Below are 14,830 nucleotides of genomic sequence, written 5' to 3'. Positions count from 1 at the left end.
AGACCTCTTCAGTCTGTCATTTTACATGCTATAAAAAATTTTTTTTTTTTAAAAGACTCACTCCCATTCTGGCTCAATGTGGACCATCACCGTGAGTCAGTGCTTGCACGGGTTCCTCAACTGCTATAAAGAACAGTTGATAAACTCAAATTCACCTTGCATAACAATCGGGGAACGCTATAGCCAGGAGAAACACAGTGAGCCTTTGAAATGAGCTGGTGAGATGACATTTCCATTTGAGCCTGGAGGGCAAACAAATCCGGACTGGATTCTGCCATGTTGAGAAAACTACAGAGCTTCTTATGGATAGTGCTTTCCTCTGGATAATCCTTTTGTTCTGATTAGACAGATGTTTGAGGAGCCCGTGCTCTAATTGGTTCCCCAGACATTGCAGGCAATCCATTCAAAACAGGGAGATTGCACTAGAGGACATACAGGTTAATCTCTTAGGATGTCTGGTGATTACTCAACATCTTTGGAGGTAGCGAACACGAGACACTTCCTGTTGTTCACACTCGTCTGAAAAATAATAATAATTTAAATCCATACCCAACTTGCCAACAGATAAAAGCTTACCAACGCCGGCAATCACACCTAGTCCAAACCATCATAACACAGTCGTTAGCCACCTCATAGTTACATCGTTTAAAGATAGATTAACAATTCAGACGTATTCCAGACATTAATATTAATTGTTATATTAATATTATTAGCTCCACTAATAATCTTGTCTGTCAAAAGGCTGATCCGTTTGTTTAGAAGACGACCAAGAGAATAAAAGAAAAGGCTTCAATGTAAATATCGTCATTTAAGATTGTTCAATCCTAGTCCATTATTGAGAGCCGGGACCAATGGCAATATTGCAATTTGTTTCATGGCAACAAAAAAAATGTAAGAAAATGCTTCTGTATGTATAAAGTGTGTGATTATAGCTTGGATGACAATGTTTCCAACATTAGGGCCGATTTCCTAAAGAAGTTAAAACCACTTTGTGTTTTATTTCCATGCCGCAACAAGAATGAGTATTGCGTCGCTAGTATCATCCCGACCTCCTATCCATTATGCATTCATACAGTTTCCAATACGCATCTCTCATGGGAGAAAAGGCCTTAATCCAGACATCATCCCGCGTGACAGTCTAAATAGTATAGCCAGTTTACATGTAAATGCATCACTTTTTCAAAATGGAACAAGCAGAATATGGCACAAAGTACAGTGATTTCACAGGTTGTTAGCCTCGCTGCGTATTGTGTATAATTATGGAGAGTGGCTTTTTTTTTCCCTCCAGAGAGAAATGGGTATCCCTCATTAGAGACAGAGCACAGTGTAGTACCGGGCATGCAGGGACATGGATGCATTTAGCTCAAAACACAGAGCATTGTATTTTTAGACTTGAACACACCATTATGAGGTGGAGTCTACCAGGAGACCGTCTTTCTTTTGAAAGCTTCTCGGCTATATGTAAGCATGGTAAAATATTCAACACCATTCATATTTTAGAAGGGTGAGGGTTGTTCGTGTACAGGTAAGGGTTATTTAATGAAGACGGGCTACACCGGGAATAGATCAACATCATTGACAATCACCTACGGCTCTATTTCAATGTGACTAGTATTACTAGAGAAGTTGGTTGTGTAATTCTTAACCAAGTAGGTGCCTTATTCCTAAGGACGATTGACACGGGATTCCTTTTTCCAAACTACTCCATGTAAAAAAAAAAAACAATATATAACTATATTTTTTTTTACTTCTCTCATTCAATTGATTCATGAGCCGGAGACTTTATTCTAGGTATGAATATCGTCAACGACCTGTCTAGACAATATAAGGCTACAGTAATAACTCGTGCTACGCTTCCAAATGTATAGGTGTCCCCATAATATTTTGGAGGCAGTGTGATCATTATTTTAGTGAGCCACAGTAGACCCCCCCCCCCCCACCCTCCCGTCCCTGTGAGGTGCTGAACAGCTTGAGATGCGTTATTAGGAAGTGAACTTGCCATTTCCAAAAAGTTTACCTCAGTGGGGAAACCTGGGATTTTTAGTGCCATTTAATTAAAAACAGATGGATTTGGAGATGTTTACTTTCTGTTCATTGGCATAAAACACGCATATAAAAACACAAGTACTCGTTGTGAAACTTGATAAAATAACGTAGGTAATTCATATGAACTATATGCAAAGCACTTTTATCAAAATCAGTTGTTTTCTTGCTCAAACTGCAGCAGTACCTGTCAAAGGAACGTCTGGTAAAACAGGCCTGTTGCACGGGGCTAGTATTATCAGAGGACCTTGGAGTTTGCCAAAATAAATAAAAACTACTCGCCCGCCATATAAAAAAATAACCGACATACACACACAGGACTAAAATTTACAAACTTATGAATGTTTGCTCAAATATATGGAGCAAATTTATTGTGCTGAGCGAGAACTTGGAATGTTGTAAAAACTCTGCAACTTCCAGCGCTCATTTACTGTGAACACGGAGGCTGTACCAGCTTTTATGTTAGTAGCCTGTTTGGCCAACTGTTAAAACTACGGCTATATTAATAATGTAAGCCTACCATCAAAAACAAAAAATGGAGAAAAAGGCATGCCATTACATTTTACCAGCTGTTCTGTCAGTCAGCATACAGACTTTTGGCAAATACATTGAACACCACATTGGCTATGTACAGTCCCAAAACAAAAAAATATGCACCTGTTTATCCACTTGTCCTTCAGTGAATTAATGTTGTTTTTTTGTAAATTTTGCCCTTTTCTCCTCCCCAATTTCATGGTATCCAATTGTTAGTAGCTACTATCTTGTCTCATCGCTACAACTCCCGTACGGGCTCGGGAGAGACGAAGGTCAAAAGCCACGCGTCCTCTGAAACACAACCCAACCAAGCCGCACTGCTTCTTAACACAGAGCGCATCCAACCCGGATGCCAGCCGCACCAACGTGTCGGAGGAAACACCTGACGACCTGGTTGGCGTGCACTGCGCCCGGCCCGCCACAGGAGTCGCTAGTGCGCGATGAGACAAGGATATCCCTACCGGCCAAGCCCTCCCTAACCCGGACGACGCTAGGCCAATTGTGCGTCGCCCCACGGACCTCCTGGTCGCGGCCGGCTGCCACAGAGCCTGGGCTCGAACCCAGAGTCTCTGGTGGCACAGCTAGCGCTGCGGTGCAGTGTCCTAGACCACTGCGACACGCGGGAGGCGTGTGACTGAATGTTTGATGACGAATTATACTACCCTCTTCCTATTGGCTAATTCAAGCCCATTAAAACTACAACACCCCTTTAAGACAAAGAAACAAAAAGCTAGCTTTTCAAATACGTATAGAAACACACACATTTTGTGCTCTTGTAGGAAGCAATCGCACCCCAATAAAATAACTGGGCAAATAACTCACTAACTAGCAAAGAAAATGAACAAAATGTGACCTTCAGAGTCTACCAACGGTATAAGGCAACTCACTACACTAAGGCACAGTAAATGTTTCAGGTTCAAACGCAAATGAAAACGGATACAATTCTCACTATAGCTACAGACTCACTACCAAGTCCCTGTGTGAGAGTTATAACCAGCAGAGATGTCTAGGTAACCTTAATACACTGAGCAGTCACGATCCAGCAACGTCAGCCTCATCTGGGGTCTCAAACTCTTTCCATGGAAGGTCTAGTGTCTAATTGAAGGTAAAAACCAGCTAACGACCTAGACAACCAGGTGAGGGGAGTTCCTAACTAAATCATTGACCTTAATTCAAATCAATCAAGTACAAGGGAGGATCAAAAACAGGCAGACACTCTTCCCTCAGTGGAATGAATTTGACACGTGATCTACAGGCATGTCCGAGACGTCATGTCAATGTGTGCTTATGCTTTTTGCTTGAGCTCTGCAGCGTTTTCCACTTCCTTCACACAGCCACGGATCTAAAATGGTGATATTCAGATTTCCACCTAGAAAAGACATTCAAACAAATACAGGTGTATTGCAGTGAAAATGTCACCTCGGGTAAAAATTTCCGGACAAACAAAATCCTGTAAAATGTTTAGCCTAGGAAGTAGTCGGTTTCCATTAAAAACGGAAACTAATGTTTCATGTCCAGATACCCAAAGGGTTGCTCCCCTTTGGCATTGCTTGTGGCATAATGGATGAAAGGAGCAAGCCATCTTAAAAGAACAAGTTAAACCAGTGATATTTAACAATTCTTTAAAAAAAAAAAAAAAATCAGTCCTCTCTCGAGTAAGTCTATCTGGTTTGCTGCTGGGTAAGTTTCATAATGGCTTTCACTTAGAGATGCCATCTAATTATAACATTTTGCTCAGAGACTTATCGCCTCACTAAATATAATCTTTAAAAAGCAAGATCCATGCTTTAATTGGGGATAAAAAAGCACAACGTTCCATAATTCATGACACTGGAGAATAAAATGGCATCACGTTAGCGAAGGGGGGGGGGTGGGGGGGGGTGTATGCAATAGAGACAAATGCCCATGACATCATCCACCCATAAACCACCACATGGCTGTTGTCTCAACTGATATACACCCACCCCTCATTTTTTTTTTTTACGTTTACAACTTTAAAAGAAAACAATTGAGCATCTGTTAACAATTCAATGGCATCTGCCTTACCTGTTATTTTGTCTCGAACTAATTTACAGGACTCAATTTCGCCGATGCTCCCAAACAAACTCTTGAGCTCTTCTTGGGTCATGTTCTGAGGCAGGTAGTTTACTATCAAGTTAGTTTTACTGTCCTCCATGCTCCCCGACTCTACCGGAGAGGAGCAGTTGTTTGAGATTGTTGAGGGACCGTTGCTCGTGTTGTTGCAAGTGGGCCCATTGGACAGCTGTGTTTCCATGGCTGCAATTACCTGCTAAAAGAGACAGAAAAATACAAACACTACTTCAAAAACAATTACTTCTACATACATTCAAGGTTTTCATATCTTTTATTTGGAAATCCACATTTTTTGGATATTAACGAATTTGTAAATAAAAAACTTGGAATGAATTTTAAATTCTAAAATGCATTTACCTCTAGGGTAGGGGGCAGCATTAGGAATTTTGGATGAAAAGCATGCCCAAATTAAAACGGCCTGCTACTCAGGCCCAGAAGATATGATATGCATACAACTGGTAGATTTAGCTAAAAAACAACCTGAGGATTGAATATAAACATCGTTTGACATGTTTCTATGAACTTTACGGATACATTTTGGATTTTTTTGTCTGTCTGTTTTGACTGAGTTTGAGCCTGTGGATTACTGAAGAAAACACGCTAACAAAACAGAGGTTTTTGGATATAGACTTCATCGAACAAAAGGAAGATTTATTGAGTAAATGAATGTCTTCTGATTAACACCATATGAAGATCAAAGGCAAGGGATTAATTTTCTCTATTTCTGAGTTTTGTAACCCTTCTGCTTGGCTAGTTACTGTTTGTAATAATTTGTCAACCTGGGCTGTGTTCTGGGCTAGGTATGTTTTCGCCAAAAAGCATTTTATAAATATGACACTGGTTGGTTTAACAAGAAGTTAATCTTTAAACCTATGTTTTGTTTTCTGAATTTTTATAAATGAGCATTTCTGTAATTGAATTTGGCACGCTGCAACCTCACTGGATATTGGCCAGACGCTAGCGTCCCACATACTGGGGTTAACCTCTCTAGGGTATTTGAAAACTGTAAAATATCAATTTTGGTAAACTTCCACAAATAACCCTTAAAATACTCAAATAAAAACACTTGTATATTTAAATGCGCACATAAATAAAAAAAGGTATATTAAATACCAGATACTCAAATACACATGTATTTGAAGCCGGCTAATGTTAATAAATCCAACAGCTGACAAATTAGATAGTTAAAGGATGCTCTTCACATGGCATTCAAACTGAAGCCATATCACGCTTAAAGCCTCACTTTTGGGAAGAGTAAAGTTGGACCTGAACTGTAAAAATCAACAGAATACAATTAGATGAACATCCATTTATAAAAAGGCTATTGAACACTATGCTAGTTATCACAGAGTACTCAAGGTTATTACTATTAGGCATAAATAATTTAACCTGAAAACACATCCCTCCCAGATCTGTGTGTTACAGGCATAGGCTATTGTATCCCCATTACATAATTTGGTGGCTGCGGTTCCAGAATATGTGGAACTGAAGACAGATGATTTCTGTGCAGGATATACAAAAAAGAAAAATAGTAGGGGAGTGGATCAGAAATTTGATCACCATTTGCAACACATTTTCACAGAGTTGATATGGCTATTGATCATGGCCTGTGGAATGCTGTCCAACTCTTCAATGGCTGTGCGAAGTTGCTGGATATCGGCGGAAACTGGAACACGCTGTCGTACACATCGATCCAGAGCATCCCAAACATGCTCAATGTGTTACATTTAGCTCACTGAAGAACAGGGACATTGTCAGCTTCCAGGAAGTGTGTACAGATCCTTGCGACATGGGGGCCGTGCATCATCATGCTGAAACATGAGGTGGTGGTGGCAGATGAAGGTCATGACAATGTGCCTCAAGATCTCGTCACGGTACCTTTTTGCGCAAAACATTTGAGAGAAATAAGTTTTGTGCATCTGGAAAATTTCTGGGCTCTTAATTCAGCTCATGAAACCAACACTTTACATGTTGCATTTATATTTGTTCTCATCACACACACAAAAGTTTGGCGTCACTTAGAAATGTCCTTGTTTCTGAAAGAAATGCCCTTATGGTCCATTAAAATAACATCAAATTGATCAGAAATACAATGTAGACATTGTTCATGTTGTAAATGACTATTGTAGCTGGAAACGGCTGATTTTTTAAAATAGAATATCTACATAGGCACATTATCAGCAACCATCAATCCTGTGTTCCAATTGCATGTTGTGTTAGCTAATCCAAGTTTAACACTTCAAAAAGGCTAATTGAGAATTAGAAAACCCTTTTGCAATTATGCTAGCACAGCTGAAAACTGTTGTGCTAATTAAAGAAGCAATAACACTGGCCTTCTTCAGACTAGTTGAGTATCTGGAACATCAGCATTTGTGTGTTCAATTGCAGGCTCAAAATGGCCAGAAACAAAGAACTTTCTTCTGAAACTCAGTCTATTCTTGTTCTGAGAAATGAAAGCTATTCCATGTGAGAAATTGCCAAGAAACTAAAGAGCTCATACAATGCTGTGTACTACTCCCTTCACAAAATGGCGCTAACATGAGAGAGTGGGAGGTCCCGGTGCACAACTGAGCAAGAGGACAAGTGCATTAGTGTGTCTAGTTTGAGAAACATACGCCTCACAAGTCCTCAACTGGCAGCTTCATTAAATAGTACCCGCAAAAAAACAGTCTCAACGTCAAAAGTGAAGAGGCAGCTCCGGGATGCTGGCCTCAGTTATGCACCGGGGCCTCCCACTCTTTCTACTCAAGTTAGAGCCAGTTTGCGCTGTTCCATGGAGGGAGTAGTACACAGCGTTGTACGAGATCTTTAGTTTCCTCCAAAAACGAGGACATTGCTAAGTGAGACACCCTTTTTAACAGTAGTCATTTTTTGTATTTATTTCTGAACAGCTGAAAAAAAAAACCTGGTGGTGATTTGAATGAACAATATATATATAATTTTAGAGGTAGGCATAGGGTACATCATGTCGATCAAATGGGTTGAGGGTTCAGAAGGAGGGTGAGAACAAAACAAAGTGAAAAACTTTAGTGTGAAAAAACACGCGCAAAAAAAGTGATTTGGATCCTTAGTTCTAAGAAGTTTCCAGAAGGGCGAAAACTATGTGCCCTCTGCCTAGGGCCTATATAAATTTCACTAAGACTATAGCAGAGGTTATAGTCTCAGCAGCAATGTGTAATTTCCCTTCATGTAACAGGGATGGGACATTAAAAGGACCATGAAAAGTGCAATGTGTTACTGTAATCAAGTTAACTAATTATGGAACCAGGAAGTTGTGTTGGCCCTGGTCAAGACTTGTCAGAAATAAATAAATCCTTCAATTTTAACTAACCCATCCTTCAAATGGCATCTCAAATATGAGACAGAGGTGCATCGACTGCCTTTGAATCAGTGTAAAGTGGACACGTGTTAAGAGAAACCAAAATGGTTACTGCAGGCTGCGGTCCTTTCCTCTTAAGAGGCCAATATGAGAAACTCTTCATTGTAATGTCAAGTGGATATCAAGCTGGCAGAAAACAATGGTCAACTAAAGTGAGATTCTGCACTGTGGTAGGTTTGCACAATAGGTTGTTTGCAACTAAATGTTGACCAAATATCGCTATTGAGACGTCCAAACAAACTTGGGTGAACTGTTAGAATCGTAGCAATGATTGGAATAGTGTTTCCCAGGGGACCCTAGTGACATTTGAACACTGAGAATTCTCATCCCATTCCTGTCCAATTCAGAACATGCGGTAGCACAAACATGCAGATCTAGGTATACCACCACTGTATTAGAGCTAAAGTTTCCTAACCAGAATTGCATAAGACTAACTAGCATTGCTAAGACTAACTAGCATTTTGCAGATAGCAATTTGAAAATGAACAGTAATCTGCCGGAGAACTGGCACCTGTGTCTGCCTGATTGAGTGACAGGGAAAGGGGGATACCTAATCAATTGTACAACTGAATGCCTTCAAATGAAATTTGTCGTCCGCATTTTTGCCCAACCTCTGAATCAGAGAGAATGGCCTTACTGAAGAGCTCAGTGACTCAATGTCGCACCGTCATAGGATTCCACCTTCCCAACAAGTCAGTGTCAGGTTTCTGCCCTGCTAGAGCTGCCACAGTCTACCGTAAGTGTTGTTATTGTGAAGTGGAAACGTCTAGGACAGGGCTGCCCAACCCTCTTCCTGGAGATCTACAGTCCTGAGGGTTTTCAGTCAACCATAATTTAGAATATCTGATTTGGCTACTTAAGGTCTTGTTGAGCAGCTAAATTAGTAGAATCAAGGTGTGATAAATTAGGGTTGGACTGAAAACCCACAGGACAGTAGATCTCCAGGAAGGTGGTTGGGGAGCCCTGATCGAGGAGCAAAAACGGTTTTGCCGGGAAGTGGTAAGCCACACAAGTTCTCTGAATGGGACCGCAAAGTGCTGAAGCATGTAAAAACAGTCTGTACTTGGTTGCAACACCCACTACCGAGTCCCAAACTTCCTCTGGAAGCAACATTAGCACAAGGACTGTTCGTCGGGAGCTTAATGAAATGGGTTTCCATGGCCGAGCAACGGCACACAAGCCTAAGATCACCATGCTAAGCATTGGCTGGAGTGGTGTAAAACTTGCCGCCATTTAACTCTGGAGCAATGGAAATGCGTTCTCTGGAGTGATGAATCACACTGAACCATCTGACACTGACAAATCTGGGTTTGGCGGATGCCAGAAGAACTCTACCTGCCCCAATACATAGTGCCAAATGTAAAGTTTGTTGGAGGAGGAATAATGGTCTGGGCTTGTTTTTCCATGGTTCGGGCTAGGTCGCTTAGATCCAGTGAAGGGAAATCCTAACGACAGCATGAAAAGACGTTAGATTTTTCTGTGCTTCGAACTTTGTGGTAACAGTTAGGAAAGGCCTTTTCCTGTTTCAGCATGACAAAACCAGGTCCATACAGAAATTTATATTAACTAAAATGATTTTACCTTTAACTAGGCAAGTCAGTTAAGAACAAATTCTTATCTACAATGACGGCCTAACGGGGAACAGTGGGTTAACTGCTTTGTTCAGGGGCAGAACGACAGATTTTAATCTTGTCAGCTCGGGGATTCATTTACTGGCCCAACACTAACCACTACGCTACTTGCCGCCCCAAAAGTGACATACTATATGGTTTGTCGAGATCGGTGTGGAAGAACTTGACTGGCCTGCAGAGCCCTGACCTCAACCCCATGGAACACCACTGGGATGAATTGGAAAGCAGGCTGCGAGCCATGCCTAATCTCCCAACATCAGTGCCCGACCTCACTAATGCTTGTGGGTAAATGGAAGCAAGTCCCCGCAGCAGTGTTCCAACATCTAGTAGAAAGCCTTCCCAGAAGAGTGGAGGCTGTTACAGCAGCAATGTTCCAACATCTAGTGGAAAGCCTACTCAGAAGAGTGGAGGCTGTTATAGCTGCAATGTCCCAACATCTAGTGGAAAGCCTTCCCAGAGGAGTGGAGGCTGTTATAGCAGCAATGTCCCAACATCTAGTGGAAAGCCTTCCCAGAAGAGTGGAGGCTGTTATAGCAGCAATGTTCCAACATCTAGTGGAAAGCCTTCCCAGAAGAGTGGAGGCTGTTACAGCAGCAAAGTGGGAGGGGGGGGGACTAACTCCATATTAATGCTCATGATTTTGGAATGAGAGTTGTTCAACGAGCAAATGTACACATACTTTTGGTCATGTAGAGATGGATATATAGATACACGCACACCAAGAATAAACGTAACATGTAAAGTGTTGGTCCCATGTTTTATTAGCTGAAAGATACTATAAAATGTTCCATACACACAAAAATATTATTTCTCTCAAATGTTGTGCATAAATGTGTGTTTGCATCCTTGTTAGTGAGCAGTTCTCTTTTGCCAAGATAAACCATCCATCTGATAGGTGTGGCATATCAAGAAGCTGATTAAACAGCATGATCATTGCACTGGTGCACCCTGTGCTGGAGACAAAAGGTCACTAAAATGTGCAGTGGTCTCGCAACACAATTTCACAGATGTCTCAAGTTGAGAAAGTGGTACAATTGGCATGCGGACTGCAGGAACGTTCACCAGAGCTGTTGGATGATTATTTCATGTCCATAACCTCCAACGTTGTTTTTTTTGAGGATTTGGCAGAACGTACAACTAAAAGCGCACAACCACATTTAACCAAGCCAGCCCAGGACATCCACATCTGACTTCACCTGTGGGATCGTCTGATTGGCTGGGCCTGGTGTCCCAGTGGCTACACCCATGCACAGTTGTGAAATCCATAGATTAGGGCTTAATGACATTTAAAAATTGACCAATTTATGTATGTGAACTATAACTTGAAAATTGTTGCATTTATATTTTTTGTTCAGTATGTATGCATATGGAAAGCATTCAGACCCCTTGACTTTTTCAACATCGTTAGGTTACAGCCTTTTTTTAAAAACAGATTCAAAAGTTTTCCCCTCAATCTACACACAAACAATAATGACACAAACACAGGCTAAGATTTTTTTGCAAATTTCTATACATTTATTTTTATGAAATACTCAGTACTTTGTTGAAGCACCTTTGGCAACCTCGAGTCTTTGCGGGTATGATGCTACAAGCTTGGTACACCTGTATTTGGGGAGTTTCTCCCATTCTTCTCTGCAGATCCTCTCAAACTCTGCCAGGTTGGATGAGGAGCATCGCTGCGCAGCTATTTTTCAGGTCTCAGACGTTTGGTCGGGTTCAAGTCCGGACTCTGGCTGGGCCACTCAGGGACATTGAGACTACCCACTCCTGTGTTGTCTTGGCTGGGTGCTTAGGGTCATTCTGTACCACCGACGGGGCGAAGGTTCACAGCAGTTTTGCAAAGAACTCTGTAATTTGCACCGTTCATCTTTCCCTCTATCCTGACAAGTCTCCCAGTCCCTGCAGCTGAAAACCATCCCCACAGCATGATGCTGCCACCACGCTTCACGGTATGGATGGTTTTGGCCAGGTGATGTGCGGTGCCTGGTTTCTTCCAGATGTGACACTTGGCATTCAGGCCAATTAGTTCCAACTTGGTTTCATCAGACCAGAGAATCTTGTGTCCGACAGTACTTTAGGGATCCCGAGTGGCGCAGCGGTCTAAGGCACTGCATCTCAAGGCTAGAGGCATCACTACAGACAGCCTGGATTTGAAATAGGGTATCACAACCGGCCGTGATTGGGAGTCCCATAGGGTGGCGCGCAATTGGCCCAGCATCGTCCAGGTTAGGCAGGATGAGGCAGTCATTGTAAATAATAATTTGTTCTTATCTGACTTGCCCAGTATATATATTAAAGTGTTTTATTTAAGGTGCCTTTTGGCAAACTTCAAGCGGGCTGTCATGTGCTGTTTACTGAGGAGTGGCTTCCATTTGGTCACTACCATAAAGGCCTGATTAGTAGAGTGTTGCAGAAGGAAAACCATCTCTGCAAGGTTCTCCCATCTCCACAGAAGAACTGTCAGAGAGACTATAGTTTTTTGGTCAATTCCCTGACCAAGGCCCTACTTCCCTGATTGTGCAGTTTGGCCGGCCAGCTCTAGGAAGAGTCTCGGTGGTTCCAAAATTCCATTTAAGAATGGAGGGCACTGTGTTCTTGGGAACCTTCAAATGCTGCAGACATTTTTTGGTACCCTTCCCCAGATCTGTACTGCGACACAATCCTGTCTGAGCTCTACGGACAATTCCTTTAACCTCATTGCTTGGTTTTTGCGCTGACATGCACTGTCAACTGTGGGACCTTCCAAATCATGTCCAAAACAATTGAATTTACCACTGGTGGACTCCCTAGTTGTAGAAACATCAAGGATGATCAATGAAAACAGGATGCACCAGAGCTCAATTTCAAGTCTCATAGCAAAGGGTCTTAATACTTATGTAAATAAAAAGGTGTTTATTTTTCATAAAAATGTGCAAAAACTTTAAAAAACAGTTTTCGCTTTGTCATTATACATTTACATTTTACATTTAAGTCATTTAGCAGACGCTCTTATCCAGAGCGACTTACAAATTGGTGAATTCACCTTCTGACATCCAGTGGAACAGCCACTTTACAATAGTGCATCTAAGTCATTAAGGGGGGGGGGGGGTGAGAAGGATTACTTATCCTATCCTAGGTATTCCTTGAAGATAGTTTGTGGATGGAAGGGAAATTATTTAATCCATTTTAGAATAAGGTTGTAACGTAAGAATGCACTGTGTGTTATACATCCAGTTGAAGTCGGAAGTTTACATAAACAAGTTTTAAGAAAGTGTTTCAACCACGCCACAAAGTTCTGGTTAACAAACTAAGTTTCGGCAAGTTGGTTAGGACCTTACTTTGTGCATGACATAATTTATCCCAAAATTGTTAAGACAGATTATTTCACTGTATCACAATTCCAGTGGGTCAGAAGTTAATGAATTAAGTTGGCTGTGCCTTTAAACAGCTTGGGAACATTCCAGAAAATTATGTCATAGCTTTAGAAGCTTTTGATAGGCTAATTGACATCATTTGAGTCAATTGGAGGTGTCCCTGGATGTATTTCAAGGCCTACCTTTAAACGTAGTGCCTCTTTGCTTGACATCATGGGAAAAAATATATCAGCCAAGACCTCAGAAAAATAATTGTAGACCTCCACAAGTCTGGTTCATCCTTGGGAGCAATTTCCAAACTCCTGGAGGAACCACGTTCATCTGTACAAACAATAGTACGCAAGTATAAACACCATGGGACCACGCAGCTGTCATAACGCTCAGGAAAGAGACGCGTTTTGTCTCCTAGAGATGAACATACCTTGGTGTGAAAAGTGCAAATCAATCCCAGAATAACAGCAAAGGACCGTGTGAAGATGTAGGCCTTGAAATACATCCACAGGTACACCTTCAATTGACACAAATGATGTCAATTAGCCTATCAGAAGCCATGACATTTTCTGGAATTTTCCAATCTGTTTAAAAAGGCAGTCAACTCACTATATGTAAACTTCTGACCCACTGGAATTGTGATAATGAATTAAATTGGTCTGTAAACAATTGTTGGAAAAATGTCCTAACCAACTTGCCAAAACTATAGTTTGTTAACCAGAAATTTGTGGAGTGGTTGAAAAACGATTTTTAATGACTCCAACCTAAATTCTATGTTAACTTCCGTTTTCTGATAGAAATGGGGCATTATTTGACAAAAAATTGCAAGGGTGCCAATGTTTTTGGCCACGACCGTATATATAGTAATGATTTGTGTGTGTGTGGGGGGGGGGTAATTATAATTTTAAAAAGGGGGGCATATCACGATATTATTTTGGCCGAAATATCGCTACTTTGACTCCAAGGATTGATTCATTTTTTGCTAGGTTGCGTTTGCCAGCGCTAGTTGGCAGGAACTTCGCCAAAACTCAGGTATTTTTCATCCTGTAGCTTGTTCTCCATTTTTGAAAATAGTGAGCCATCTATTTCTCAGCATTTATTTCCATGACTGATCAAAATCACACATCTCTGCAGCAGACCTAGTGAGCAATATGTTTGGAACAGCAAATCGCAATATTGAATCAAAATACATAAAGAAATCACAAAATATATCCTATCGCCACCTAAGTATCGTGACGTCCCTGGCAATTCCCAGCCCTAACGGACCGTGAAAATCAGTAGGTCATCTCCATCATTCAAGTCAGTGTTGTGAATATTAAATAGTTGCTGGATTACAACCGTGAAAATACTGGGACTACAAAAACAAAAAAGTGCAAAGGGATAGAATGTCATACTTCTACAAAAGAAACTACATCTCCCTACAAGTATTTCAAATGCTATACTTCTTTAAGTGCATACATTCACAGTCATTATCAAAGTGACAGTTTTAGACCATACCAAATGGACAGACTACCACAAGTTTCTCGTAACCAAAGTGGAAAAGCAACCGTAAATTAGCTTAATTTTGAACACAAAAGACATTTCTGGCAAAATTGGTGAGAGCTAGTCAGTCCTTGGTATGGCCTGACACGATGAGCATTTTAAAAAATATATAAAAAAAAAAAAAAAATTGGCCCAAATGAATTGAAGATGAAGTGCAACCAACCCCAGTCCAAGGCTCTGTCGCCCACGAACCACTTCTAAGCAGAGAAGCCACGTCGCACAGTCTGACTGCCATGTTAGTTTGGAGTTGCCGTCTGCAAACA

General features: G+C 41.2%; 1 protein-coding gene across 2 annotated transcripts in view; it reads right to left on the bottom strand.

The window, feature by feature from the left end:
- elavl2 (ELAV like neuron-specific RNA binding protein 2) overlaps window positions 1-14,830 on the bottom strand; it is a 49,634-nt gene that overhangs the window by 17,266 nt on the left and 17,538 nt on the right. For both annotated transcript variants that reach the window (XM_064940799.1, XM_064940800.1), the window contains exons 2-3: window positions 14,731-14,821; window positions 4,624-4,867 (exon numbers count right to left, since the gene is read on the bottom strand). In XM_064940799.1, coding sequence (XP_064796871.1) covers window positions 4,624-4,867; window positions 14,731-14,802 — 316 coding nt within the window. In that variant the 5' untranslated portion in view covers window positions 14,803-14,821. The remainder of the gene's footprint in view (window positions 1-4,623; window positions 4,868-14,730; window positions 14,822-14,830) is intronic.

Source organism: Oncorhynchus masou, chromosome 27 (genome assembly GCF_036934945.1).
Source record: "Oncorhynchus masou masou isolate Uvic2021 chromosome 27, UVic_Omas_1.1, whole genome shotgun sequence".
NCBI lineage: Eukaryota > Metazoa > Chordata > Actinopteri > Salmoniformes > Salmonidae > Oncorhynchus > Oncorhynchus masou.
The sequence above is the reverse complement of the archived record's forward strand: the minus strand, read 5'-3'. Positions and strand labels throughout refer to the sequence as shown.